Source organism: Nomia melanderi, chromosome 6, assembly GCF_051020985.1.
Source record: "Nomia melanderi isolate GNS246 chromosome 6, iyNomMela1, whole genome shotgun sequence".
In the NCBI taxonomy this organism is placed as follows: Eukaryota; Metazoa; Arthropoda; class Insecta; order Hymenoptera; family Halictidae; genus Nomia; species Nomia melanderi.
Genome location: NC_135004.1, coordinates 6,212,268 through 6,240,239, shown reverse-complemented (window position 1 = coordinate 6,240,239; position 27,972 = coordinate 6,212,268). Strand labels below are relative to the sequence as shown.

The 27,972-nt window shown below is 37.4% G+C and overlaps 7 protein-coding genes across 14 annotated transcripts in view; 1 reads left to right on the top strand and 6 right to left on the bottom strand.

Moving 5' to 3' along the window:
• Fim (plastin-2 fimbrin) overlaps window positions 1–11,583 on the top strand; it is a 49,588-nt gene extending 38,005 nt beyond the window's left edge. For 2 of the 4 annotated variants that reach the window (XM_031979895.2, XM_031979885.2), the window contains exon 4: window positions 58–11,583. In XM_031979895.2, coding sequence (XP_031835755.1) covers window positions 58–252 — 195 coding nt within the window. In that variant the 3' untranslated portion in view covers window positions 253–11,583. The remainder of the gene's footprint in view (window positions 1–57) is intronic. The other 2 variants (XR_012998799.1, XR_012998798.1) reach the window with 2 other exon arrangements.
• Window positions 1,540–3,483, bottom strand: LOC143174619 (uncharacterized). 2 transcript variants are annotated; one of them, XM_076368432.1, is made up of 4 exons: window positions 3,332–3,483; window positions 2,944–2,993; window positions 2,694–2,859; window positions 1,540–2,596 (listed from the first exon to the last, which is right to left on the bottom strand). In XM_076368432.1, the coding sequence occupies exons 1-3, from the start codon at window positions 3,481–3,483 to the stop codon at window positions 2,843–2,845; spliced, it is 219 nt and encodes a 72-aa protein (XP_076224547.1). In that variant the 3' UTR covers window positions 1,540–2,596; window positions 2,694–2,842. The 2 variants fall into 2 exon arrangements, with proteins under 2 accessions (XP_076224547.1, XP_076224546.1); XM_076368431.1 differs by having other exon boundaries at window positions 2,948–2,993.
• LOC116428351 (uncharacterized) lies at window positions 10,045–13,093 on the bottom strand. Of its 2 annotated transcripts, none has more exons than XM_031979921.2 (3): window positions 12,927–13,093; window positions 10,903–11,582; window positions 10,045–10,428 (listed from the first exon to the last, which is right to left on the bottom strand). In XM_031979921.2, exons 1-3 carry the CDS (start codon window positions 12,955–12,957, stop codon window positions 10,195–10,197), a joined length of 945 nt encoding a protein of 314 aa, XP_031835781.1. In that variant the 5' UTR covers window positions 12,958–13,093; the 3' UTR covers window positions 10,045–10,194. The 2 variants fall into 2 exon arrangements, with proteins under 2 accessions (XP_031835781.1, XP_031835771.1); XM_031979911.2 differs by lacking the exon at window positions 12,927–13,093 and adding an exon at window positions 12,320–12,432.
• Window positions 13,094–14,304: 1,211 nt separating this feature from the next.
• LOC116428358 (uncharacterized) lies at window positions 14,305–16,610 on the bottom strand. The gene is made up of 3 exons (XM_031979934.2): window positions 16,441–16,610; window positions 14,871–15,568; window positions 14,305–14,677 (listed from the first exon to the last, which is right to left on the bottom strand). The coding sequence occupies exons 1-3, from the start codon at window positions 16,469–16,471 to the stop codon at window positions 14,486–14,488; spliced, it is 921 nt and encodes a 306-aa protein (XP_031835794.1). The 5' UTR covers window positions 16,472–16,610; the 3' UTR covers window positions 14,305–14,485.
• Window positions 16,611–18,330: 1,720 nt separating this feature from the next.
• Window positions 18,331–21,027, bottom strand: LOC116427733 (uncharacterized). The gene is made up of 4 exons (XM_031978445.2): window positions 20,886–21,027; window positions 20,564–20,804; window positions 19,289–20,431; window positions 18,331–19,132 (listed from the first exon to the last, which is right to left on the bottom strand). Exons 1-4 carry the CDS (start codon window positions 20,898–20,900, stop codon window positions 18,717–18,719), a joined length of 1,815 nt encoding a protein of 604 aa, XP_031834305.2. The 5' UTR covers window positions 20,901–21,027; the 3' UTR covers window positions 18,331–18,716.
• A 92-nt stretch (window positions 21,028–21,119) lies between these two features.
• Trm7-32 (tRNA methyltransferase 7-32) lies at window positions 21,120–22,847 on the bottom strand. 2 transcript variants are annotated; one of them, XM_031978468.2, is made up of 6 exons: window positions 22,726–22,847; window positions 22,507–22,638; window positions 22,351–22,420; window positions 22,036–22,235; window positions 21,540–21,934; window positions 21,120–21,449 (listed from the first exon to the last, which is right to left on the bottom strand). In XM_031978468.2, the coding sequence occupies exons 2-6, from the start codon at window positions 22,625–22,627 to the stop codon at window positions 21,141–21,143; spliced, it is 1,095 nt and encodes a 364-aa protein (XP_031834328.2). In that variant the 5' UTR covers window positions 22,628–22,638; window positions 22,726–22,847; the 3' UTR covers window positions 21,120–21,140. The 2 variants fall into 2 exon arrangements, with proteins under 2 accessions (XP_031834328.2, XP_031834318.2); XM_031978458.2 differs by having other exon boundaries at window positions 22,721–22,815.
• Window positions 22,848–23,528: 681 nt separating this feature from the next.
• On the bottom strand, window positions 23,529–27,208 carry LOC116428010 (uncharacterized). Of its 2 annotated transcripts, XM_031979031.2 has the most exons (4): window positions 26,957–27,208; window positions 26,290–26,330; window positions 25,189–25,385; window positions 23,529–24,556 (listed from the first exon to the last, which is right to left on the bottom strand). In XM_031979031.2, the coding sequence occupies exons 1-4, from the start codon at window positions 27,039–27,041 to the stop codon at window positions 24,502–24,504; spliced, it is 378 nt and encodes a 125-aa protein (XP_031834891.1). In that variant the 5' UTR covers window positions 27,042–27,208; the 3' UTR covers window positions 23,529–24,501. The 2 variants fall into 2 exon arrangements, with proteins under 2 accessions (XP_031834891.1, XP_031834898.1); XM_031979038.2 differs by lacking the exons at window positions 26,290–26,330; window positions 26,957–27,208 and adding an exon at window positions 25,879–26,269.
• Window positions 27,209–27,972: the final 764 nt, after the last annotated feature.

Here is a 27,972-nt window from a genome sequence, read left to right as displayed (position 1 = left end):
CGTAACCGAGCCGTCGAATCGGCGTGACTAATGGCCGTCTGCCGGCTTGGATTGCAGGAGAACCTGGACAACGCGAAGTACGCGATATCCTTGGCCCGGAAATGCGGCGCGCGGGTTTACGCGCTACCGGAGGACATCACCGAGGTGAAACCGAAGATGGTGATGACGGTGTTCGCCTGCCTAATGGCTATGGACTACATCCCGAATATGGATTCCGTGAAACAACAGAACAACATCAACAACGGCCAATAATGTCGCGCCATTTTGTTGGCCGCGTGCCGCCATTTCGGCGCAACAGAACTGTCGACTGAGCCGCGGTTCCGGACCGTAGCTCTTCTGCGAACGTAATGATTGTATATACCTTAGGTTAGGATAGCTTGTTTTTCCGAAATGAAATCAGGTGGAGAGAACGAAAGAGACAGCAAAAGGAGGAGGGGGAGAGAACAAAAAGAAAATTAAAAAAGCGAGAAAACACAGAAGGAGACGTCCAGTCATGGAACGGATCACGGCTATCCGGCGGGACATCCGTCATTTTGTCGGGCGTCCTTCAATGAAGCTCATGATTTAATCGTTTCTCGTTTCTTTTTCTTTAAGTTCTTCCATAGGCCAGAAAGCTAGGGAACACATGATACGCACATAAACATCCTGCGTAGGATTTGCTAGCGACCTTCGTGCATGAGTCGTTTGTATGATGGTTTTTAAAAACCGGAAGGAAGGATCGATGAGTGTCGCACTTTTACGTTTATTAACGTTTCCGTCGCGATGATCTCGATGAGAGGATGTGGTCGACGCGTGTGGTTGACCAGTTGCGTTTCTTTTGCACCTTTTGCGTGATCAGTGATTCTCCAAAGTTTTCGGAATCATATCCTTGTCTCGCTCTCCCTCGCGTGACTATAGACTTGTATAAAAACAATTTTCTAACAACCTTCCTGTCGATAGCAGATATTTGGTCTTGCTATGGTTTCCCGTTCATGTATGCGTTCGATGTAACATCGAGGAACAGGAAAAAGTAGGAATATTCATAACAATTTAGTTGTTACGTGAAACATGATCCACCTTGTCAATTTCAGTGACCTTGATGTATTTTGTCAAGGTCAATGATATGAATAATTATGTACGTTGTTATTTTTCAAAAGTACAGAAAAGGAAATAAATCAGAAAAAATTGGAGAGCGATTGGACAAGTTCGAAAAGCTGGAACCGATTATTATTGGGCCTAAGGGGATCCAAAAACCGTAACCGGTTTAAGAAAGAATAATAATAGTCAATGATGATCGAACCGATATTTACGTTATCCAGATATTGGAAGCAAATCGATGAATAAATAGAATAGTCTGCGACGCCGCAGTGCTCAGTTGTTACATGAATGCACGCCGATTGCAGGGTATCTCGCATCATATCTGTAAGTGTTCGTCGAAGTGATGTAAGTCACATTTCGCGAAAAAGTGAATGGCATTGAAGGAGAATAACAGAGAAAAGTGCAGAAAAGGATTTCAGTAAATATCGAAGTCAATAATTATGAATTGGTAGCATAGAATCGTAAGAGAAATATGAGAATATTTATTCTTAAATTGACTTAATCACATTAATGAAAATCAAAACGTTTCACCTAGACAGCATATCGGATGAATTATTTGTATAGGGCGGAGCCTATACATTTTTCAATGCATGAAATCATTAAAAACAGTTATTCCGCTTGGAACCGGCGAAAGAAGCGAAGGAAGTCCACCATATTTAACGAACTTCCGCGAATGTAATATTATTCGTGCCATTAAGCACTGAGTACTAAAGTACGCTCATTAGTGAGTCAAACAGGTATCATGGATAATAAGTAACCAACGTGAGTCACGAAACTCAACCGGCATTCGATGAAAATCGATCGGAGGCGTAATTAACTTGAAAGGAACTAACTATTATTCACGTATACCGGATATACGTGGCTTTCAAACTGTCGATTATATATATATATTATACATATATATACATATAAAAAACTTATTTTTTCTTCTCTATTAATTTTTCTTTAGAGTTTTTTATTTTTTGAGTTTTAGTAAAATGATATAAGGAACAGAGTATTCTCTGATCTCATGTCTGAATTTAAGAAGCAGGTTTTGAGGATTTATGTGGGTGTGCATAGTTATTGATTGTAAAAATTTGGGCTCTTGGGTCTCAGCTAGGTCTGCTACATGGATGCTGTTTTATATTAAATTTTGGGGTATTGTCTATACGGCTCATATCGTATGGACTCTTATGTTGTGTTTTTGAGCTGTTGTAAGATGTTATATTTCTTCAAGTGTGATACACTCTGCGAACTTGTATAGCATGAAACATGTTATTACATCCATGATTGACGCTATGATGGGCCTTACATGTGTAGTGTATGATCTCCATAGAGCAACAAATGTTCGAGTGGCCCAATGCCTCCGTATCAATTGTGCAGCATGGGCAAACCATGCAGCCCACCATAAGTGTCTGCATGGTCATCCCACGCACATACACTCTAACTTAAGTCCCTTCGCTCGTGCTCTTGTTGGGATGCTGGTCTTCTACCTCGTCGACGTAGCGTCATTCTTGACAGCACGATGAGCTAATGGAAGCTAAACGTCATCGTAATTTTATCAATTATCTGAAGCATTATTGCACTAAAACAGATTGGCACAATTGGGTAAGATTCTGCATTTTCTCGTACAATACCTCAGTACATGGGGCCACAGGTTTCACACCACACGGGTTAGTTTTCGGAGTCAAAGCGGCTATACCATCGGAATTTGCCAAGGAACAGGCACCCTAAACATTCGCATAACATCTCGACGAACTCTTCGTTAAAATCACCACCATCCAGACTATTGCAGCATAGAATCTAAACAGAGCGAAACAAAAGAGTAAAAATTACTACGGCCGAACATTCAACTCACGTGAATTTAATTTAAATGACATTGTATACCTACTGAAGGAACCCAAGACCTCAAAATTTGATTGCGATTGGCTAGGTTCCTACAGAGTAAACCAGATGTTTAATGATTTAACAGCGGAATTAGCTTTGGGAAAAGGTAAATTCAAAATAATACAGTAATAAACTTAAACTGGCACACATAAGATCGGATGATCTTACTGAATAGGAAGATTAGATTAACAAATGTGCGCTAGCGGCATCGCCGATGTTGCATACTTCTGCCTGTACTATATTTATAGAGTAAACAGTGTTTGTAAGAATCGTTTTATGTACCGATAACATCGTATGTGAATTAATCATAAGATGTACTATGGGATGCCGAACAAAATATTATGGCGTATGACGCACGAACGTTAGAAATTATTAGAATGAGACTCACCTTTGCCTATCTAGGCGCACCAATGCGAGCGAAAAAGCTGTTTCATGTAAACACTTTTTTGTGTGAGGGGGAAGGTGTAACGCTATCGCGTGTATTGGATAGGTACGGTACGACGGTAACGCCGGGCGAAGAAAGCTATAGTTGCGTTCCATGGTCGAAGCTCATAAATTGAGAGGGAAGTACGAACGGTTTAGCGAGAACATTATAGACACAGTATCGTAAAACACTCAACGCGGACGGCCGAGCTGAGAGGAAGTTGGAAACCAGAGAATTATTATTTTCAGCTAGAATCATCTTTGGTTCTCACTTCGGCAAATTCGATACATTGTAAGGGGTCATAAATTCTTTTCAAAAGGTTAATACGTGTTACATTCGGTCCTCACTTCGGCGAATTCGATACATTGTGATCTGTCGACGCGTTCGCTTTTATGAGAACATTGTGTGTTTCTCTGGGTCCCGCGTTTTCTCCAGCATATGCGCATGGAATCGTTCCCGCGCATTAACCAGATCTCCTCTGCCATTGAGCCAAGGAGACTCGGAAGGAGAAAACAGGACCAAGGAAGAGGGAATGCGAGCCGGCAACGAACGAGATTTACAACGCAAACATCAGAACATTTTCAAACCTCGAACGTTTAACTAAACTCAGAAATAAGACAGAAGTCAAAATTTCCACAACCAAAAGTATAAGGTTTATTTCACGAGCCACGAGCAGAGTATCTTAGTACTCTACGGGCACCTTACCCACGTAAAGTTCCCTAAATTTTCCCTAACCGCGAACGGCGTAACGCACACATGCATTAACTTCACATATATTTGGAATATTCTAGATTCATAAAAAAATGAACATTATTAACATATAGAGAAAATCACTATAATCTAGAATATTCCAACGCTTTGAACATTCATTCAAAACGCGCTTGCACACACAGTCGCGTCATTCATCTATTGCACAGGCTCAAATACATCCATTCCCACATATATATACACAGGTATCTATAGTAGTAAATCCTTTATTTCTTTTAACTTTCGGCCTTTGAAAGGGGGATTACAGTAATATCAGAAGAAGATATAAATTATTAAAAAATAATCGTTTTTACTGCATCCTCTATCTTTACTAAAAACAATTATGATATCATATCCCATCCCAAATGTAACTCATAAAAGCTGTGGATAATAGTGTCAACAAAAGCCAAAAATTGCGGGATTAAAAGCAGTCCAAGAATCAATTAGAATTGAAGATTGTTGTTAAGCCAATAATGTCTTGATTTCATTTACGTACGATAGTTTTATTCGCCAAACCGTTGTTATATTTTTATAGTTTCAAAAAGTTTGTCAGATTCCAGAAATTCGGATACCAAACATATGATGATAAAGCACGACCAAAATCACGCATGCAAAGTTTGCGAGAGTGGGAGACACTGCAGCAACCACAACATTCAGGAATGAGGTTGCACGAGCGATAGCTGCACGGTGGTATGCACGATTGCGATACGGTTGAATCTCAGTAACGTAGGCTATATTTAATTTCAAATGAATAATTTAATTGTTCCTTATTCAGGTTTGCTTTGCAACGTTGTGCTTGGCTTCAAGCTGGCAACTGGTTGCAAGCTGCAACTTTAATATTGGCGTATCCAAACATAGAACATCTGATGATCTAGAATAAAAATAATATTAAAAAAATGTTCAAAAGTAAGAACCAACTCATTAATGGCTCCAGTTACAGATATTCAATTAGTAATTCGATATTGCATGCCTGTCGACGATGGCGTCACATAACATTTGATTTATATTCGCATCACGTAAATCCTGAACAACATCACATAACGACGTGTAATACTCTTCTTCGTGTTGCTAATTCGACACATTCTTTCGTCCAAATTTTGAAACTAATTGCAAAATACTAGGAATAAATTTCTACTCGTTATTAACCGATGACAAAAATTTCAAACAGAAATGTTGATTTCTTCTGATTCTTCTTTTCTCTTTGCCGGTTGCGATTTACTTATTATCCTTGTTTTCCGAAGTTTTTCTAAAAATTCTTTTTCCGGTCCAATCTTTCTTTCTATTCTCTTGTTTTGTCTGTAACAATTCCGTTTCAGAACTAAAATTTTCTGTTCTATCTCTTCCGCCGCGTATGGTTTACCCTTTTTCCTTAATTCTGTTAAAACACCCACATTTTCTCGATTATTCGTTGTATCGATAATGAGTTATGTTTATTATTTCCTTTTCTGTTAGATGGCACCACTTTGTTCTGCTTATCATTATCTTTACGGATTTATTGATCGCGATCTATAGATCTCATTTGTCACTTGTCAACTTCACCTGTCACTCATTTTTCAAAAACTATTTACCACTTGATTATCTCTTCACTTTTGGCTACATTTATTATTTCTGGCTCCTCTTTTCTTCCTCTGCTTTTAAAAAACACCTGGTTTTCATATTTCTAAACGCCTTATCACATACGTGTCCACCACGTGTCCCCTTATACATAACACACACACACGCACACGCACACACACACACACACACACAATATTTACATTTTTAAATCGGATATATATAAAAACTTGAGATATATACATGTATATGGTACTATGGATTGTCATAATTTTTACAGTGGCAATATCTTTAATTAATCAATTAATCCATTGGGTTAAGCAAATACGACGTTAATATTTGTAAACGCGTTTAATTAATTGCTCATGAGGCTTTTGCCTGGTTATCACGTGAATGTTCGTCTTTAAAGTCATCGTGTTTTTCTACTCTTTTTATCGAAATTTCGAGCAACGTGTTGCAGACGAACAGTTTTAACTGTTGTATTTTATATCGATTTGAATATGGAATTTTTAATCGTTCTTTAAGTGACACAGTGGTCGCAAATGATTTCGATTTTTTTATACTGTTGGTTGGGGGATAGCGTCGTTTTCGATGAGCGCCGACGATAGCAATTTTATACCACGAAATCGTCATCATGTCAAAAAAACTGATCGTGTTAGTGAAGTCAAACGCGATGTGTAAAATATTTCATTTCAACTTTAACAACGTGACGTCACATTTGCTGTATTCAAATGAAATATATAAGTGCAATTATATCTAACGAATTTAATCATGAACTCCGTAACGAAACACGTCGACCATGTTTTATAAATTTTTATAAATTTTTATGATGGCGGTGGAACGGAAACCGCCGTTAAAAGTCTGTAACAAGAAACAAATAGACTGCATCACATTTTTCATTTATTCGTCGAAAAGTAAAACAATTTTTACCTACATGTTACACTACCGATCGACGTTACCCTCCAATCGATTCGATACACTGAATCTGTGGCTTGCCGAACCGGCACACAGTAACGTCGATTTATTTCACATTGAACCTCGATGGGGCAAGCAATTACGAAACCTAACGCACAATAACGATCATTGTAATCGTGCCATTATAATTATCAAGCGCAATCACGATTGCGATGTTAACCGACTGAAGATTCAACGATTGGAACGGAACGATGTACTTACGTATCTAAAGTATACGTCGGAACGCGAATGGACACGTCGCGAATTCATTCGTTGACTTTCCGCGAGCGGAAGAACGCTGGTTCCTTTGAATCGCGGGCGTAACCGGAAGTGCGAGTTACTTCGAGTGAGCGAGGCGTTTAACGACGCAAAACGTGATAAATAATCGCGTGACCGACTGAATATACTGTTAAACGCGTTCTTTTTTATGGTATCATCAGCTGAATAATTGAAACGCATTGTCGGCATGAGATCACAGTGAAACGATGAGCGATGGAAAGTCGCAATGTCACGAGGAGATCGTTCGTCTGTGGCGGGACTTACTTCAACATTTGTTCCTAAAATCGAGCAAGCATTCGGGAATATTCGGCGAATAAAGTGTCTTTAAAATCGAATAAATGAATGCTCGTTTAGATTTCGATTTTATCTAAGCGAGTGAACGATCGGTGTAAACGCGCCAGTAGAAAATGTCGGAATGACCATACATTTCGACGAGAAGAGAAACGAAGTAACCGTGAACTGGTCGAAATCGCGACGAGTTGTCGAAAAACTCGACGAACTTGGAATTTGAATCGAGAAACTCGATGTTTGATACAGGGAAACTTGTTGGAGCTCGAATCGACGAGCTTGAAATTTCGAATTCGAAACGAGACTTTAAGAATCGAGAGGAATTCGTTCGACGCCGACCGGGCGCTGGGTTGTTTGAGTAGATTGAGTAGATAGAGAATTCGTTTAGCTTCAGTTATAACTCACAATGTGCTAAAACAATCCGAGAATTAAACATTTGCGCCCGGTTCGCTTGGGATCTTCAAATATCGATTTGATTAGAAGAATTTGAACGATTACTCGAAGAAGAATCCTTGAGCTGTGCGATTTTTCGTGTACTTGAATACTTGCCTCGATTTCCGAACGACGTAAGTCCTCGAGTACTCGGCATCAAAGAAGTACTCGAGCATTTCGCTCGATTGAAAAAGATAGAAGTATTCGGATTTCGATGCACGAATCGACTGTATTATCTAGCTTTTAGTTAAATACGAATGCTTCAATGAACGAAAGAAATACAAGTAAACGATTAAAAATAATTACAAAAGAAAATACATTTCGAGAGTATGGAACAATTGGATTATCAAGCTATTCGCTCGGGTACTCATTGTAACCCAAGTATTCGCGTATCCAGACAGCTCTGGTATTATTAGGCTGCATTTTCGAGAGCGAGTTTTAGTGCACATTTATGGTGACTAATATTCGATGTACGTCTCAACTAAAATTAAGACTAAATCGTTAATCAATGGATAAGCTGTGAGAGAATTAAGTCGTATCGTCGGACGTAGTTAAGACACGTACGGAAGTGCAATCCATCGAAACATATTTCAAGCGTTCGAGTAGAATGATGAAATGGAAAGACATTTTTCTAACGATTCTTTCCATTTTTTTCATTTAGTTTGAACAGCCGAACCATTATCCATTCCACGGGCCGATAATTGCGGTTTGTACCGAGTTGCATTTCATACTTATTAATATCAGGACCACGAGGTTGTATACCGGGTGTCCTGAATCGAGGGGATCGGATTCGAACGTTTAACTCTTTTAATTCCTTGCCGGGTTTGAATTTGTGTTTGGTCAATAGTGCTGTGCAAGATATTCCGATCGAGCTATGGAAGTAAGAGATAATAACGTTTCTCCGAACACGCTTCACATATGATACTTGTACGTTCATTTAATACTTAACGCGCATTCCTCGGATTTCAATTAAATAAATTAGTATCGGGTTGGCCGGAAAGTTTTCTAGCCCTTTGTCAGCGTGGAACTTTCTTCGAGAACATGGTTAGGGGATAACTTAAAAAGATGACACACAGTTGTCAATCAAAAAGGGCAATACATAGTTTAACGAATTCTCGCGTGAACTTCCATAAAACTGCGGTCGTAAAACTTCCTCGCCAATCCTATCCACGCTTTTCACGATGCTTTAATATGATACCACGTGTAAATTAAGCACTCGGTATGTTTAAGTACTCGATAATCGATGGTTCAAATAATTTTATTGAATATTAGAGAATTTTTTGTAATGTAGAAAATAAACAAAACATTGGAATTACAATAGCATTCTTTGTAACAGCGTGAAAGAAGAAACGAACTTTCCTAACTTAACTGTCAATTAATATTCAATATGATATCCAATATCCCAATACATGCACGGTTAAATACGTATTTCCCTTTAACTCGCGTCTCGCGTATCGCAGATGTTCATGGAAATACAGATTTTCAGGGAACAATTGATAAAAATTAGAATGAAATAAAAGCTTAGTTCCCGTAGTAGGTCGTCAGGTCTACGTAAAATCAAAATTCCTTATTAATATTAAACTTTTTATCACGTCACGTTCAGCATCTCTACGAGACATTTTCTAGAATTATACACTAGTATTGTTTAAATATTACGCGGATCTCGGAAACTGACGCCACGCCGTTGAAAGAGTTAAACGTCGAAAATGGCATTCGCTGAGTATACCGATTCAAAGCTTATCGTCGCCGAGCGTCAAGCAGTGTAACACGTTTTACATTTTACCGAGGGCCGGTTGCAATCTGCACACTTAGATGTAAGGTTTAGTCACGTGAATAGGAGCCGCTTCATTTCGTAAGGCAGAATCGCTTCGGCGGTCAATCCCGCGCCGAAAATACACGGTTCTCTTCATTTTCCAATCGAATTCGTCAATCAATCTGAATCTTAAACGATGATCGCTGTAAAACTGTGAAACGCGCGCGTTCACGCGACACTCGGAGGATGCGCGCCTGAACGCGCGCGGATCGCCGTAGGTACAATTTATTGTAACCGTAATTTAAATAAAAAGAAATTTATCTAACATTTGACACTACTTGATTAGATGACCAGCTTCTTCCTAGAATCAGGGATTCTTTTAGACATTACTGAAATAACGGTAAATGATTATAGCAACCCTTACTTTCAACATGATCTTTATCATTAGCATTAACAACGTAATGATTATAACGTTCGATGTTTGCTGTGTTATTGAACTATGATTTCTCTAGAATAAGTAATAGTTTATTTGATTAGAAAAATTATCCTTTTAAATGGAATCACATATTTGTTCGATATTATTAAATCTCTTAGCTCGAGCAAAGTACAGCTATTTCGATGTTTACCTAATTATTTGATAGTGAAGAAAACATGAAGATCATAGCCCGAATCGTAGATGACTTTTTAATTTTTATTATACTGTCAGAGGGATACTTTACATAGTTGATACTTCCAACTACTTACATACATAACACGAATCTACGATCTCACGTGCGTGGACCATGCTCTTCGTAACCGACCGATGAAGATGTATCAAAATTTATTTCATCGCATTGATTCTATTTACGTTCGCATTCACTTCGATGTCTGTCCTCGACGCCTCCGTAATATCGGGCAGCTCTCGTTTAGCCGCACGAATTTCTCGTAAGGTCACGCTCACGTATTCCGAAATCGCGACGAGATTGTTCATTCTGTCCGAGCCAAGGGTGCCAGTCCTCGACAGCGTCGAAGCGAACTGGAAGTCCGATATAAAAATGCGGCTGGTCGAGCTTTCCTAGAATTAAGATCATCGGAAGGTACAATTTTCTGTAGAATTTCGAGCCACGGATTAACTCCTACGTTCGCAATAAAAATGTTCGTTCGATAGTTAATATTACAAAACTTTTTATCTTTAAACCACGAATCGGCGTAAGGTGTTAAGATAGAGTAGACCGAGACGAATTGGATGGCAGGCTGAATCAGATCGAAACAAGAATCCAGTTCACACGTGTTACACCGCAAATAATGTCCCTCATTTCTTCTTTCTTATTTGCGAAGGGAACATTCAAACATTCTTTTTCACTTTTTATCAGTAATCTTTTAGTATTTTTATTCCTTTGCTGTCGAATAGAAGACGATCCGATTTTCCTCGGTCTAACCTACCATTTCCCTTCTCCGGTCACAAGGCATCCATACCTTGCTTCCACATACTTTGCATTCAAAACAGTGACGATTCACGTTGATCACAGAATCTAGATCCATTACTTACTAAATGCGAGTGAAGATCCGGCTCGACGAGACTGTTCCCGTAGGAGCCGAAGTAGAACGCGGCGTAGCGGCTGCAGTTGTTCAAGTTTGTCGTCTTTTGGATGAGCAGAACCTCACCGGGCACTTTGTTCAATGGCGGCAATGCTTTCAGCTCGTACCGGTATTTCTCTACATTATTCAGGACCCTTTTCGTAGGATAGTGATGGAGGCCGACGTGTACATTGCACCGTCCGATCGTTGTGTTCTGCGGGACGTCGAAAGTACCGTCGGGAATTCCGTTCAAATCCACGCCGATGTTCAAACGTTCGGCGATCAGTTTGATGTCGTTCAAGGTGTAGACACGCATGCGCTCGTTTACGATCAAATGGTCGATCCCGTGCTCGTTGTACTTGATTTCGAACGGTTCCGCGTCGCAGAAACGTTTGTAAGTTTCCTCGGACATCTCCAGTTGATTGTCGTTGGTCAGGTCTATGCTCTGGCCGCGGCAGTTAGCCATGCGGCAGCTGAGGGCGAGCGTGTCATCGCGTTTCGGCCTGCAGTACAGATTCATCACCGTGTAGTTCGATTTTTTCACAGTCTGCAGATGATGGTCCATGGGGATCGACGTGAAGTTCATCTCCACGTCGAATACAAACTCCGGACCGAGCTTCCATACGGTCTCGTCGACCGCCACGTGGGCGACTGAAACGAGCCAAAAGGTGTACTTACATGGCGAAAACTTCGCTCACCTTAAACAGTTCAGTAATGTCTAACAGACAGATTTTCAAATCGTTTTTCATAGAGTATTTTATTACTATATTATTTTGTATGCGATATATCCGAATTATCCGAGAAAAAGTTTCTAAAACAGAATTCTTTCGTTTCTCTTTGACAATTTTCTATGGATTAGACACGGCACAAAAACATGCTGGTTTGTTAAGGGCTAAATAAGAATTATCTTGTTGTTCTCGAGGTTAACTGGCAAATCGTAATATTTGCTACCATCTGGCCCAGAACCTAGATCAATATAATCATTAAAAATCAAACACAAATCGTCCCGTTTAAAATAGTAACTTTTAGAGGAAGTTATTAGTAAATCTTAGAATTTCCCGAAATACTCCATTTCTCGGTATTTGGGGTTTACGGTAACGCAGCGACTGAGAGGGTGTGAGGTAAACGTAGATGCAACGAAACGCGAACGAGAAACTACCGGTCACGTTTGCTGATCAGAATCACCGTGAAATTTGAAAGGTAACGATGTGTGAGTTTACATCCACAATGGTTTTGTTTTCAATATTTAGGTGACCATCTGAATAATAATTAGAGCGGACGATGATGTTATGATTAATCGTGAATTATTGTACGCGCAAGTAAAGTTCCTGGTCCAATTTAATGAGATTGACGATAACGACGGCTAAATGGTAAATTGGCTTACCGACCTAAGAAGAACGGAATGAATGAGACGAGCATGTCGCGGCACTACCTTCAACTGGTTTAACACTCTTTGTCGCCACGAGTGTCCTTTTATATCACCGATGCACTCTGACGACCTCGTAATTTAATTAAGCCGTCCCACCACCGGCGAAAAGAATTATCGTGCTAACTTCGCGGACGATTCGCGAATCCCTGTCTACGGGGAACGAATCGAGGCACAATAGTTTCACCTTTGACCCCTATCAGTTTCCTTATCTTCTTCCTCCTTCTCAATCTTCCGACGCTTTCGTTCACTTCGACTCATTTTTCTTAACTTATCTCAATCTTGAAACTCCCCCTGTACATCGATGTTTCCACTATCATGCAAAATTACAATTCATTCCAAATTCTTTCTGCTTCAGGATTTTAGATAAAATCCATTCAGTCTCAAATACGCTTGACCCGGATCCCCTAACGAAGATAATCGCAATTCCAAGGAATGGTCAGAGTCATTTTTACTAAAGGACACCTAACTGAAATCCAATGAATTGGACAACGATCGCGGCCAAACACGGCAGAAAATGCACCGCAACAAGCTCATGCATGAAAATTGATTAAGGTTAATTGGCTCACCAAGAAAGAATGGGATGAATACGAAGTTCATGTTGTTGCAACGTGTTTAACTATAGAAGTGCCCCTGTTCCAGCTGAAAGCTTCTTTATAGCGTTGTCCACAATGGCTAGATTGCACGTTGCGCGCGGCTAATCTTCGTCTTCGAGCATAGTCCGATTTGCTAATTCGACGTGATCTCGATCTGCAACGCAGTTGAAGATTGCACGCGATCTAAGTATTCCGCGTGTGCGCGCGCGCACGGTCAAGGAGTTTTTCTCATTTTGCGACATGAGCGAGTTGCATATGCACTCTGTACAAAAGCACTTGACCAATTCTAGGTATTATTGTATAATAAATTCAACAAATCCCAGATATCGTGGTAACATTGACCAATTTCAAGTATTAGATGCGACGGCATTAGACTGTCCAGTTTCTATATGACAAAGAAAGTTGTAGAAAAATTGAATAATTTCCTTTGAATTGTCCACTTGGCGATTTAGCAAATAGTTTTACTATTACACCATCAACAGTACATTCCGTTTGACATGTACAAAACACGATTCCGATACAACAAGGAAGAAACTAACCCTGTTATAGATTGACCATGCAATAGATTCGTGCGACGACAATTCGTCGGCGCGTACAATTGAATGATTGCCGGGACTCTAAATTCACCGATTAGAGGTGATGCCGGTAGTGTGCCTTCGAGTCACGCCGTGAATCACGAGGACGTACCTTGTGTCCAAGTTTTTCTCCTCTTAATCTCTTCATCTGGTTCGAGCTGAAGAAAGGATCAATGCAGGGATCATTCGCTTCAGGATCGTTTCACTCGCCAGTTTTATCAATGAATGGCCACTAGAAGGATTGTACCGTGTTCCATGAATATTATAATATTGTAGTATATTATATTATAATGTTATAACATTATAACATTCTAAGTATAATCCTCAGTTTTCGCCTAAGAAAAATAACACTGCAATGGGCATTCCATCCGTGTCCGTGCTGTACAACATATTACTACTTTAGTGGAGTAGCTTATTGTTAGTTGTACTACTGACCTCTTACGAGTGACGAACGATTAATTCGTTGAACTCGTATTAGTTTGCGTCTCTGGCGAGAATGATAGTGAAAGGAAGGCGGATCTAATTGTTCAACTTTCATATGTTCTCATCTCATTTTCGACACTGATATCTCAGTCTACAATACGGAAACACGTAACCAATCAAAACTCTGAACATATTTGTATACAATAGAAATTTCTAAAATGTTTTCGTCAAAACGCTTAACTGATTCTAAACTTTCCATATTTAAGATAAATTTCCATATTATTGGGTTTAGTTGATGGATATCACCTAAAATCTAGATTCTAGATTGATAACACAGGAACGGACGTAATGAATTGTTTTCAAACAACTTTATTAAAACAGATCCTTCTTCTTTTATACAACTATGAAGCATCGAAATGCTGCGCTTGTTCCGTTATCACGAATACAAGCTACATTATACATCAAAAAGGACGAAGAGTCGTAGAACCCTATCGATATTTCAAGCAACTTAGATCTTAGGTAACGCCGATTTCGTTAAGCGAGCGTCGAGAGATTGGGAAGAGTCCTCAATTCTTTCTTAACAGGTTCCACGTTGTCGAAGGTCAAGTGAATCAGATCACGGAGTGTTCCAATCATCGTTTTGTTCAAGTCGTACGCGTAAAATTTGTTGCAGGTCGTCGAAATGAAGTTGTGGCTTGAAATGGACACTCGGCCTTTGGAGGATTGCTAGAATCATGCAAACAACAGAGTTCAATTACTTAAATCTTCTAATTCCGCGCGAGGTTGATTTAATCCAAAGTTCAACTTCAATTAATGAATTCGACACTCAATGTAACCTTTTGTGAATTAAGTTTCTAATTTGTTTAAAAACCTTCGTTCGTAAAGAGTTAAGAAAAGGCATTCCAGGGCAGCCACTTACCAATTTCAAAGTAGAGTCATCAGGGATAATGCCGTAGGTGTGCCGGCTCCCGAAGATATGAGTCGCTTGAGGTGAACACTCGTCCAAGTGTACCTGTTTCTTGATTTCCAATTCCTCCGTCATGTCGACATTCAGCGGTTTCGTAATCACGAACGGTCCGTCCATTGTCTTGTTTTCTGGTTTCGTTGTCTCGACGTCGTAGGTGACAGGACACCCTCCTACGCTGGTCATCTCGATCCTCTTGATTCTCTTCACGGTGTCGATCTTTGACCACAGGTTCAAGTGACCCGCGATCAATTTGTACATGGTTGCAGTGTAATCGTCGGGCTCTGGTACCACATTGAATTTGTAGCTCTCGATCCCGTCTTCATTGAACTTGATCTCGAAGGAATTGTTCCCAAAGTCAAAGGTCGTGTAATTCGCAGCCATCTGTAACTGGCCATCAGCTAATTCGGCGTACGATGTTTTCGTCGTTAAATTGGCTATCATCGTATCCTCGAAGTGACAGTGCAGTTCGTTAGGTTCCTTGGGTCTGCATTTCATGTTGGTCTTCAAGGTTGTACCAGTGAACACATTCTCGGTCGCTTTTGATTCATCCGACGGACTGGATCCAGGCTCGAAATAAGTGCAGACTGTTGCATTGAATGTGTATTCTGGTCCATTCTTCCATCCGTTTTCGTTGTCCGGCAGACGAACGGCTGAAACGGAAATAATTGTGATCAGTAAACGGTGGATCACAAAATCTGTCACGTTGTCGATGATTACTTCATACTGCAAGCATGATGTTTATCATGAAAGTGTTTTCCATGATACACGATTTCTTTCTTCTCGCCATTCCAAATTTATCCCGTTAAACGGATGTGTCGATACTACACTCTTTTTCAAGAAAAATTAATTTCAAAACTAACCCTTTGTGCACGAAGATACTTTAAAGCATCTAGAGCCCTCGGAAACTTAAATTATATATCAAACTCCTAAATATTGAAAAAGAAGAAAACTGTCAACAGATTTTTCCTTGCTTAATTAATCAAACTATTGATCTGCATAGTCGTTTGAGATTTTCGAGGGCAAACCGTGTTCAATAGAAAGTTTTCCAACGTTCCGCCATCGTTGTAGCTGGTTTCATCAAGGATCAAAAATGCACTGATATTTCAGTAATTTGTACTAGGCCTTCCAAACCGTGAAAGCATCAAACCTACTAATTGTCCGCAATTTCTGATTCTAGATACGAAAGCCTGATGTCACCAACACAACGACAGTCATCCTCCAAGTGTTAAACGTCAGCATCCACGAAGGATCGAGTCCCCGACAGTCCCTTCTCGAACACTTGATGCATGTATCGGTTCACTGTGTTTATTCCACCAAAGCAAGAATAACGAAGTCAGACCACTGATCGTTTTAATTTCGCGAAGAAATTTTCGACAAACGGCCGGTAACAGAGCGGCACCGTGTCAACTGTGTTTTAACTCGTTACAGCGGCAACCTGTCCTTCGTGAACGGACACTGACGATAACCCGCCACTGCTACTATAATCGAGGGATCCATGCACGGGGGATGATGATCAACTGACCTAGGAGATACGGCAGGAGAATAAAATTCATCCCGATCGCTGTTAGTTTAGTCGAAACAAAGTTGTGCGATCACGGTGTGGCTGGCCGGCTTTTATATCGTCGCTGTATAGCCGGGTAGGCTGGGTAGGGCGCAATTTAATGTACTCCCACAGTCAGCAATACGAATTTCTACGAACGAATGATGACGAGCGTCCCGTCGACCTGTATTTTCAGGTTTTCAACACCACCGTAGCCCATCCAAGCCAATCAACACATTGACTGCCACGAGAATTTTGTCGTTTTGTGTAATGTTTCTTACTCTTTTATAGCAAACATAAATGGCATTGGAAATAATTGTGAATAATTTGCTATTGATGTTTTTACATAACACTATTATCTAGTTACTTAAGTTGCTATTACGTTTTTAACTGATGTCAATATTCTTATTGTAATTGTCTTCGAGTAAGTGAAAAGCTTTGATCATCGATGACCATCGTGACAGTCAACGTTTTAAGTTTCAATAAATATACAAAAAGTATAAACTTCTCTTGACGAATGATATTCTACTGGTTTTAAAATGCCTTCCGGGTACGTTATATGTATGTACTTACATATGAATTAAATCGTGAATATGTATGTGTGTTATGGAGTGAATCGGTTCAAATAATTTTTATTCATAATTAATTGCGGTACGAGCGTCGACGGCCAAAAAATCACTCGGTTAACGGGTTAAGAGAGTCGTGAATCATATATGGGTCACGGGATAGTGAACGCATTATTCAATGTAACAATCGTGTTACTACACAACAAGATTACGTCAATGTGACGTGATTCATATGGTTACGGCTGGATGTGGATGCACGTGATATTTTTGTTTATTAATGATTGCATTGAAAACTATAGCACGAATTAAGAACGATAGCATTGAATAAATAATTATTTACAAATATATTTTATAATTTCTCTGTGATAACTTTTTTCAAGCAGCTTCAAGTGGTTAAGGACAATTCACCTTGATACACAACCTTTCAATCCATCGCAAGATAGCTTGCCGAATACGTTCGAACAATCTAACACAAAATGTTTATGAAACAAATTTGTAAATCATTGTGCATAAAATTTAACATTGCAATGGTAACAAATGTTATATATTCGATGATTGAATGTCATCAGGACTATGCATATTCGATTATTTAATTAAGCTAATACTATTTGTATCAATCGGTTATTATTTAACACTTCTCTTTATTAAATGAAAAATGTTAATATTCAATCGTCAATTTTTGTTCGAGCTTCGATTTCTACTATAATATAAATTTCAATGAATATTCGTATTCGGATTATTGTTCTCTCCAAAACGGAAAGGAAGAAAACCGAGGTGTGCAATAAGTGGGAAAAAGGGTGGGTGGAAAATAATCAAGAGGCATCATTGGCAAGGACCTCGACAGCGACATTTATCTCATATAGCGGGGAGAGTAATTTTGTCATTATCACGTTGATCAACTGCAATGATCTCGTTTGCAACATTAAATTAGATGACGTCTACTGCTAGCGCGATAACCCTTTCGTTCTACTCTAGGATGCTTGCGAGAAAATGGGTTAAGCTACGCGCGGGATAAAATGTGCGCGTACTATCAAACGAAATCGAACAAAATTTGTTCTGCTCGTACTATTGCAGTTTTCCTATCTGTGTCGCAATATCCTATCTTAAAGTAAAGACTTTGGGTCTTAATTTAACGCACTTAAAGGTGAAACAGCAGAGCTAGTTTCGATAGGGAATTGTCTTGTATTAAAATTCTACAAAAACATAAAGGCACTAAAAAGAAGCACAATCAATAGTAAAAATGATTATAGATAAACATATTATAACGTATTATTCACTTTTTTAATAATAAAGTAAAACCTTTTTAATTCTTTTATTCATTTAGTATATTAGTACAAAGTATATAACGAAATATAATATAACATAACGAAAATTACTCACTATAAATAACCAAATTAAAATTTTCATAAATATGTATACAGTGTTCAAATGCTATATACAGGTTTATAATGTTACCAATTAAAATATTATTTGCTTCTTTATGTATATATTATCTTAAAAATATCCTGCTTTAAAAATATCAGTGACGTTTGACATTTTGTATTTTAAATTCTTTCATTTCCTCCAATTAAAATTATTGCGTTTAATTTAACTTTTCATTCCACTGTTGAAAGCACTCGTCCTCGAACTAAAAGTTGGAAATTCTTTGTTCTGTACTCGGAAATGATATTAATGGACAATTGTAATTTTGATTTAGTTTTCCTCAGTTTGCGTAGATTGGTGTGCCCTGGATGGAAGAGGTAGAACTGTATCACCAACGGACAAAGACCCCTGATGAAATACTTGTGTCTCCGATGACACACCTCGGGGAGAGGTGAGTCGGCTGTTCCGCATCCTCGCAATCGGTTCTCGACCTTTAATCCTGTACCAGCCGCGATGTCGCTTCGCAAGAGGACTTCTGGACTCCAGTTGTGAAAATATCAAGTCCGTCTGCCTCGACGACGAGGGTGGACTTTCTATGCTGTCTCTAGTACGCTTCCCGGGTCTTGGTAAAAGCGAGGACACAAATTTAGACATTGGACTGAATGCATCCGTCGTGAACGGTCTTGACGAAACATCTTCTCTCTGAGAAACTTCTTGAGTTTCAGTACTTCCAGACGTATCTACACCTATATATAAAACAATAAGAAGTATATTTTTCGAGTTTTATTGAAGTTAGAGAAAGATTTTTCATTTATCGTATCCTTTCCTTTATATCCTTCTACTACGTAATTTACTCTATTGTACACCTGTATTCGTAAAAGGAGATTATTTCGTGTACATACCAGAAAAGCTTCTCATCACAGATTTCATAGCGTTGGCAACTGCAGCAAGGAGTCCTCCAGAACTAGTACTACTGCCACTGCTATTGGATGAACTGGAATCCCTTCTGTCAGAACTAATCATTTGATTCGACGCGGAATAGCACGCGTGACTCGAAACGCTACAATAGCTATTCACAGTTTTTACTGAACAGTCGCACACAGAAGAGCTACGGTTATTGTTTGATGGATTGCTTTTTGAAGTAATACTTTCTAATTTCTTCAAGCCAGAATCTATAAGCTCCGAAGTGGAAACATTGGTATTATTCTCCACTACCACCATCATCACTACCCTTGACGAGCTAGAGGGTCGATTAACGTTCGCGTTAACTTTGTCTGGATTATAATTTTCTTTCTGCATATTCTTCTTGTTCTCTTCATAAATTTGTATTTGAGAGTTGTCTAGAACTTTCTGTATCCCTGACATAGTGTCGCACGCCTCAAAGTATTCTTCATTCTCGGTCATGTTGCAGGCACTAGTCGTGCTAGGTTCCGTATGAGCTTCATATTCATCCGAGAATCGTACTTTCTTTAAAGAGTCCAAACGTTTCTCCTGGACATCTAAACTTTGAGAATCGGGCAGTACTTCACCCTCGATGCCGGTCAGTTCCATGTCCTCCATTCCGTGGTTATCGTTGAGACATATGTTTGAACTGTGCTTTTCCGCTTCTTCCATGGTGTCTAACTTTCTAGAATTGCTTCTCGGAAGATCGTTCTTGATTTCACGATTCAAGGACATGGAACGGAATGGCGTTTCCTTATGAGAAATAGAAGGTGGGAAGCTGACGTAGTTGCTTGCGGTACTGTCCTGGAAGCCACTTTGAGCTTGACTTTTCAAAGACGCGGAATTAGTCTTCGGCGTCTTCAATGAGAAGTTCGGGACTATCGGTGTTTTAAATTCTATGCTGTTCTTTTGTCCGTTAACCATCGGTGTACTTGTTTTCCTGTAGAGTTCTGGTGGTGAAGTCAATGAACCGAAGTTGCCATTGTATCCGCTGTTTAAGGACAGCTCGTTTCCGTCCGATGTTAATGGTGGTGTTCCTAGTATAGATTTGTAGTCAGAAACTAATGAATGACGATGTTGAGACTTCCACCATATGCAAGTGCCTTCGATGGCATAAAACAGACAGAAGAATTGATTAGTTTACAAATAATGAATTTAAAAAAAGACGCCATTTTTTATTAATCGAATGGAAGAATTGTCATGACGAAATAAAATGACGAAAACTTGGCAATTACCAAACAACTCTAAATCCTTGCTTTGTTTGAATATTTCTCCGCACAGTTTGCAGTAGAGAGGTAAATGAGTAATCACTATGTGATCAAGTAGACATTTATCCTCGAATGACTGTAACGGCAATTTTTGAAATGTACAAAATGGACATTTTAGTTGCTGGTCCGTATGTTTGGTCTTCTCGTGTCGTTCTCGGCACTGGACACAACAAAACAACTTTTTGCACACGCAACAAGCTCGGCTTGTCTGTCGGATATGAAATTTTTAGCTCGTTAGAGATTTCGCGAGTATGGAACGCTGAGATTTTGTAAATGTTTCGATAAATACCTCGGCTGGTGCCATGCTTGAATAGGGTCACAGCAACTGGAACGATTCAGTGTTTACTATTTTGTCCTAATTAACACTCACGAGGTGCACGAATATACGCAAACAGAGATAATAGAAGAAATGATTTTGTAGAGCGGCAAAATTTGAAATTTACTAATTTATTGAAAAGAATTTATTGAATAAATAAAAGTATTGCATAAATGGTCAATTATGGGTATGGAATAATAATTAATATACCATAAAAAGTAGTTTCTTTTATTTATTATCTTCACTTTTATTATCAGATAACAAAGCAGGTGGTAATTCAGTGAGACTTAATGTATCCTTACTAATAACTTCTTCAGTACCTGTATTTATTAGTTTCTCATTTGTTTCTTTGCGTTTCTGTTTCGCTAACTTCTTGAAATCCGAAATAGACATTGAATTTAGATTATCTATCACGACGCTAACATCAGACTTCCTGAAGTCAGTGTCTCTGTTTTTTAGTAAGGATAAGGCTTGTTCATAGGGTGGCGCAATTGGTGTTTGAACCGGTTCATGGTACTTGTACTCTTTTCCTTCATACTAGAATTAATTGTAAATAAACTCAAAAAAATTATTCATGTTATAGAAAAATTATATAAATATGTATATGTATGTATATAATTATCTTACATCTAGAGGATAACAGGTGTCAGAATCAGGTTGATTAAGATCGCCGCAAACGACAAATGGTACAACAACCCTATTAATTCCTGTAAGCTCATTAAAATCGCATGGTTTATGTGTCAGGAGAGGATTCAGCATATGGGGCTCATAACCTTCAGGCGGTGAGTAATCTTTGCACACTACAAATGCTTCTATACTTGAATTGCGTGAACTATTAGGTTTTGTGCAGTAAACGTATGGGAAAAATATTTTTAGTTGTGAATAAAGTAATGATACATCTTTGGCCCTAAATATTTTTGCCACGAATGTACCACCCTTCCGAAGTATATGAGTTGTAATATTTAGAGCAGCTAGCAATAACTGTGACTGAATATAAATGTCCATGTCATGAAGTCCTGTAACTATAATCAATTAATGCAGTAGTGTTGCTGATATTTATACATTCATAAATTATCTAAATTTTTTTTAATCGTGTGTCTTAAGTATTGGTACTATAGATTACCATCAGGTGCTCCATCACACACTACCAAATCTGCTTGTTCATTGTTGAAATGAGCAATAATTTGCTCTGCTGTATTAGTATTGGTGATATCTCCTTGTATTTGTATAACTCCTTCCAAAGGTGCCATTGCTTGTAAATCAACAGCAACAATTTTTGGAGCTACAGCATTTCTATTCTCCAAAGCCTTTTTATAATTCTCACTGTATATTTAAAGATATGAATAATTATATATTTGTTAGAATTTAATGTCAATATTGCAATAAAGAGATAAGTAAATTTATATATTGTAAAAGTTTTTGAATGAAGTACACTAACTTTAATTTACGTGATAGTACTTGACTCCAACTTCCAGGTGCCGCACACAAGTCTACTGCTTTGTTCACTCCTGCTTGAAAAAAATGAATTATTCCACTTTAATTTATAAACATATACTGGAAATTTATTACTGGTCAAGATACAAATTGTACAAACCATCTAATATGTGACATTCATTATCTATTTGAAGTAATTTAAATGCACTTCTTGCTCTCCAACCCTCTTCCTTTGCTCGACGATAATATATATCTCTTTTATCCTTTGACGTTTTTCCCATCTTTAGTTATACTACATGTAAACAATATTTATTTAATACATATATTAATTAATTTAAATACACGTGGTGACAGATAAACAAAACATCAAATACTCAGCGTTAAAAGAACAGATAAAATCATAGACAAGATACATAAGACACAGACTTAAGATATGTATAGACTGTGTACAATATATTTCTCTTTCTACTGGTCTGAAATACCGACACTGTCAAAACTGCTCCGACACACTAGCGGACTCTATCAGAATTAAACGATTAACTATTGAACTACTGCACAGACTTTTCATATTGCAGTCTTATATACTTCAATAGTTGACCGTTCGATTCAGGTAGAGTCCGCTAGCGCATAGGTGCACATAGCTTAGTTGGTAATTTATAAGCTATATTTATTATTACTTTTATAGGGAAAAGAAAAACTGGTCCTGTCTCTTTGAAGAACTTTCAATGAATAGAATAAATGTTTATAACAACTGAAAAACATATTATAAAATTAACAATCTTAGCAACGAGAAATATAACAATCGATAAATACACTAAATTAATAAAGAAGATTAAGAAATTTTCTACCATATCAGCAGGAATATGCCACATGTATTTTCACATTGTATACACAGTCTATACATATTTAAGTCTGTGTTTCAATGATGGACTTTATTAAAGGTAATAAACTATTATTGGCAACGAAACGTTCAATTTATAATATTAACAATCAATTCAAATGTGGCAGACCGCTATAGAATGTAGATAATACAGATCACATTATGTAAACATTAATAACGATAAAATTGTAAAACGAAATTAAATTTAATGTATACAAATTTTTTATTAAAATTCACTTTATTTTATTTCAAAATTTGGGTTATTTTTAATCGGTAAAATTCAACATTAAACAACTAACTAGTTCATAGAAAAATATATCATTTTATTAAATCTATACAAGGCAGTAATAACATTATCGAACTCAGTATACACTTTGTACATTTCCTACTTCTTCGAATCATTCAGCGTCAATGTTGCGAATCGTTATAATAGACATTCTATATCATTATTCAGAGGTAGATTTGTACATAAACAAACATACCTAATGGATTTATGAATTCACATGAATCTTACAAACTGGTGTACTGTTATTGGTGTTTCAGTTTATAATATCTGCTATTATGTGTTAAACTGAATTTTGGAATTATGCTTTAGATTTCAGTTGGTATGTATACTTAATCTAAAAATTTAGAATTTACAAATTGCTAGTGGAATAGATATGAGCAGCACCTTAGGTTCGATATCACAGATTGACATGAACATTTTGTGATTTTTAGAGATTCTGATATCAGAATATTATTATCCTGTATTTTGTAATATCAAATTTTCTTCATAATCTTGTTTCATTCTAATGCAAACTATTCTTTCATTATTAATATTTTAAAGCTTTTTAGGTATCAGTAGAACTTTATTATTGGTGTTTGAATGCTTCTAAATGTGAATGACCTGTTTTTGGAGTCTTGAATTTTAATATTGATGTCTATACTTTCTATTCCTGATTTACATTGCTTACATTTCTTATGCCATGATTGCTTTCTTTTGGTGTTTCAATGCTTCTAAATTCCCATGATTACATACAGTGTTGTATTTCATACATAAATACGCACTGTATTCATTCAGTTGAAAGATTCATAACTTTGCTATGTGGTACTTCCAAAATTAATGAAAGTCCTTGTTAAATTTTGACTTACGTATTTTCACTCAGTGTGAGTTCTCTTTTGTCCAATATTACGTATCACATGGATGTATTTCGCAAGTCATTGTTCCTAATATGATAATTATCTACATTAAATATTATTTTTTCTCTAGGAATGTGTATTATTTCAATTTAGTCACTATTTTCCTTCTGTCGTTGTAGCTTTTGCTAAACCTCCTTGTTGACGTTTATAACTGAAAAAAATTGTTCAATTTAAAATTATTTCCATTTTCTAATAGTTACATAAGGTGAAGTACCACTGCATTTAAATAAGAAAAACTTATTATTCTTAACGATATATCACGAAGAGTTATTGTCATAACTATGTACATGGTTTTAAATATCATGTCGTTTAATTTACGCACTTAGCGTAAATACGTATTCATGAATATATGAGACCACGCAAATAGTTACGTATATAGTCGTACGTAAATGAAAATTTAAATTGTAAATTAAGTAAGAAATTCTGTTCATCGTAAAAATGATTAAAAGTGTCATAAATTCCTTTTTTCCCGAGATTTTAAAAACACCATTAAAAAAGAATCGATAGATATTTTAAGTATCGCGCCTCGTATATTTAAGAAATATCCAGATATATTATTTAATACAAATAATATGAACGGAAATATATTTGCGCGAAGCGATAACACATTTGTTATAAATAATAATGCATTGAATGCAAACAAACAAATGGAAAATATAAATAAATTGGTCTAGTTGATACTAATACCTAAATGCTATTAAATCTCTAAAATAAATTTTACTTAATTTCATTTAAATTTCATTAAATTTTTCAAATCTTTCGTTTCGCGGAGATGAGACTTACTTTATTGCCCTAGAAATTTGATATAGAGATGTTATCGCGACGAAAAGGTTTACACTAAAAAGACTCCAGTTTTTTGGGGTGATTGCTAAAGAGTACTTGGTCCAGATTATTCCAGTCACGGCCAAGGCAGATGATTGGCTGACAGAAAGTTGATTTGCTGGCCTCTGCAGATCACCGAGGCCAGCTATTACAAGTCCCTGAAAATGTTAAACTTCATTTAATAATACGATTATTCTTAAAAAAACAGCACAAACGAAAAATAAGAATTATCAATGAGGACACAATAGCTTTGCATGGGACTTAAGGAAACAGAAGAGTCATGATTAGGGTTGTGTTGAGATTTACCTCAAGGTTGACCTATTTCCAGCTAGATCGACCACAAACCGTTAAAGACATGCGCGCGATTTTAATCCAAGAAATATTTTATTTAAGATTTCCCAAGCTGTTTTTCTATCATCCCTATTAAAGGTGGGCAATATTTTTATTTAAATAAAAATTTTCATACGATGAATAAAAATTGTAACACTTTTCGCACATGACTTATAACTTCTAGATTATAATTTACATTGTAAATCAAAATAGAATTTAAATTGAAATGCACGGAAGTTCATTCAATTAAGTATTTAAGATAATTCATATTTTTAGTATAAACTGATACATGCTATGTTTAGTAAATAAAATCTTGCACACCTCTGATACCAGATCGCGTTTATCAGTTTTATGCACTGTTACGGAAGAAAACCAGATTGTTACGAAATTATCGAAGGTCATACGATGACGGTCGACTCAATATCTACGACCGCACGTGTCATCGTCGCACTTGGATCGAGTCCATTGCATGTGAATACGACTGACTACCTCGTGTCACGAGAAATATTTCTGTAACGTGTTTATTGGCGACCAACGTAAAGCCCGCGCATTATCCGCCTTGAAACAAAATTGAATCGCAAAATATATCGAACATGCAGCAGAGGAAAATCTTAACATGCATCCATTGATCCGTTTCACCCGTGAATAATCCGAGAACTATTCCGATTTTAGAACTGAGAATGAAGTAGTAGAAAACATTTAACGGAACGTTAGAATTTTAATATTACTGACCCATTTAAAAGCCGGTGCCCAGAAGAATATAGTCTGCGGACCTGAAAGGGGAAAATAGGTCGATACTGCTATTACGCTTCTTTTTCTTTGGTATGTGTGTGTAGGTTTTTTTTTTTTTAATTAAATCGGGAACAGTGCACAAAAAGAAGTAAGAATGTTAAATTAATCATACACCAGTGACTACGGTTATATTAAGATTCCCATATATTCAAATTTATTTCAGGGTGCAATTAATAGTGATCACAGTTTTATTCGATTATTATTCATTAAAGATGTTAATATTAAATAAGCAACAAAATATATATTATTCTTTATTGACACGTTAGCACGTTTCCCTACGAGTCCTTGGACGTTGGCATTCGAGAGACTCACGAACCAAGAGAACTTATAAATGCAGAAATACTCGAACGTTAGAATGTAGAGCAGCGTGCCGTGAGATAATAATGATTAACATGAGCAACTTGACGGTCAAGTCCACCCGAGATAAGAGTACGGATTACGCGAAGAGAGATAAAAGGGAAAATGCGATGTTCGTGCTCCCTAAGACGCTTATGTCTTTATTACCAATACGTGTGAAAAAGCGTGCTTCAGAATAGCATGTGAGCACATAATACTAGCACGTGTAGTGCACTGTAGGAAGTTTAAGGATCCTAGACGACTTACTAACCAGCTGGGTGATTCCACAGTGGCTGGAGCTTCTGGGGCACGTATTTGCCAAGCGATAGCATCGATCTTTTGTAGAGTTCCGACATTGTTTATTATATGTTAAAAATAACTAACCGGACGGATACTGGAATCGAATTCTGGATGATCTTGCGTAAAGAACGAATGAACGTGGAAATGACAAGCGGCTCAACGATCCGCACACTAAGACTGAATATCGTGAAGTGCAGCGATTGGTAACCGTGCTGCTTGTACGGGTTGTCGGTCCTTTCCCTTCCCCGCTTCGATTTCCTGAACCCTAGGAGGCGTCCCCGGTATGTGTGTGGTATCTGTTGTTCTGCGCGCGCCCTCACATTCGTACGTAATGACAGGCTATTTAAAAGGCATTGTTAAATACACATACGCATTCATTGATCGATTTTTATCTGTAATAATAATACACTACTTAATGTGAGGTTATTTAAGATCGGAAATGTCTTTGGTAAGTATCGGTTTCAATTGGTATTCAATAAGTAGGCTAACGTGTCAAACAACTTTCTACGAGTAATTATTAGAGATGTCTACGGTTGATTTAGAAAATTTGAAATTACTTAGGTTCTTTGTTATCATCTATTTTATCATTAAAGTTACGATGTATCATCTACTACGAATCGCGATATAGGATCTGTTTATAGATTAGATTAGATTACACATCCACATGTAAAATTACTTCGATTACGCTTATCTTCTTCGTTTATCCATCAAATACCACTTTTATTTGAATGAGACTAAAGTGTTCGTTATTTTTGACACTAAAATTTCAAATTACGTTTCTTTGGTATATCTATATATTACTTTTGATAAAAGTACTACTTCCAGTGAAAGATTATATACATTTGATTGTATGATATCGTTTGATATAATAAAAAATAAAAATAAAAAATAAAAATAAATCGATAATTCTAAGCGTGGCATAAATTACTTATGAACTGGAATTGTTATATGCTTAATACAAGATTCTTTACATATTACGCGAACCGT

Coding starts and splice junctions, on each gene's coding strand:
- LOC143174619 (XM_076368431.1), bottom strand. CDS start 3,483: ATGGAACGCAACTATAGCTTTCTTCGCCCGGCGTTACCGTCGTACCGT. Junction 2,994..3,331: donor GTGCGCCTAGATAGGCAAAG/GTGAGTCTCATT, acceptor TTTACTCTGTAG/GAACCTAGCCAATCGCAATC. Junction 2,860..2,947: donor TGAGGTCTTGGGTTCCTTCA/GTAGGTATACAA, acceptor CGCTCTGTTTAG/ATTCTATGCTGCAATAGTCT.
- LOC116428358 (XM_031979934.2), bottom strand. CDS start 16,471: ATGAATTTTATTCTCCTGCCGTATCTCCTAG. Junction 15,569..16,440: donor TCTCCTGCCGTATCTCCTAG/GTCAGTTGATCA, acceptor TTTCCGTTTCAG/CCGTTCGTCTGCCGGACAAC. Junction 14,678..14,870: donor ATGACTCTACTTTGAAATTG/GTAAGTGGCTGC, acceptor GCATGATTCTAG/CAATCCTCCAAAGGCCGAGT.
- Trm7-32 (XM_031978468.2), bottom strand. CDS start 22,627: ATGGGAAAAACGTCAAAGGATAAAAGAGATATATATTATCGTCGAGCA. Junction 22,421..22,506: donor TGAATGTCACATATTAGATG/GTTTGTACAATT, acceptor TTTTTCAAGCAG/GAGTGAACAAAGCAGTAGAC. Junction 21,450..21,539: donor ACACCTGTTATCCTCTAGAT/GTAAGATAATTA, acceptor AATTAATTCTAG/TATGAAGGAAAAGAGTACAA.
- LOC116428351 (XM_031979921.2), bottom strand. CDS start 12,957: ATGAACTTCGTATTCATCCCATTCTTTCTTG. Junction 11,583..12,926: donor ATTCATCCCATTCTTTCTTG/GTGAGCCAATTA, acceptor GGCTCGTTTCAG/TCGCCCACGTGGCGGTCGAC. Junction 10,429..10,902: donor CGGATCTTCACTCGCATTTA/GTAAGTAATGGA, acceptor TCTTAATTCTAG/GAAAGCTCGACCAGCCGCAT.
- LOC116427733 (XM_031978445.2), bottom strand. Junction 20,432..20,563: donor CAAGGATTTAGAGTTGTTTG/GTAATTGCCAAG, acceptor ATGCCATCGAAG/GCACTTGCATATGGTGGAAG. Junction 19,133..19,288: donor TGTGATGAGAAGCTTTTCTG/GTATGTACACGA, acceptor TTTTATATATAG/GTGTAGATACGTCTGGAAGT.
- LOC116428010 (XM_031979031.2), bottom strand. CDS start 27,041: ATGTCGGAACTCTACAAAAGATCGATGCTATCGCTTGGCAAATACGTG. Junction 26,331..26,956: donor ACTGTGGAATCACCCAGCTG/GTTAGTAAGTCG, acceptor TTCCCCTTTCAG/GTCCGCAGACTATATTCTTC. Junction 24,557..25,188: donor CAAATTTCTAGGGCAATAAA/GTAAGTCTCATC, acceptor AATTTTTTTCAG/TTATAAACGTCAACAAGGAG.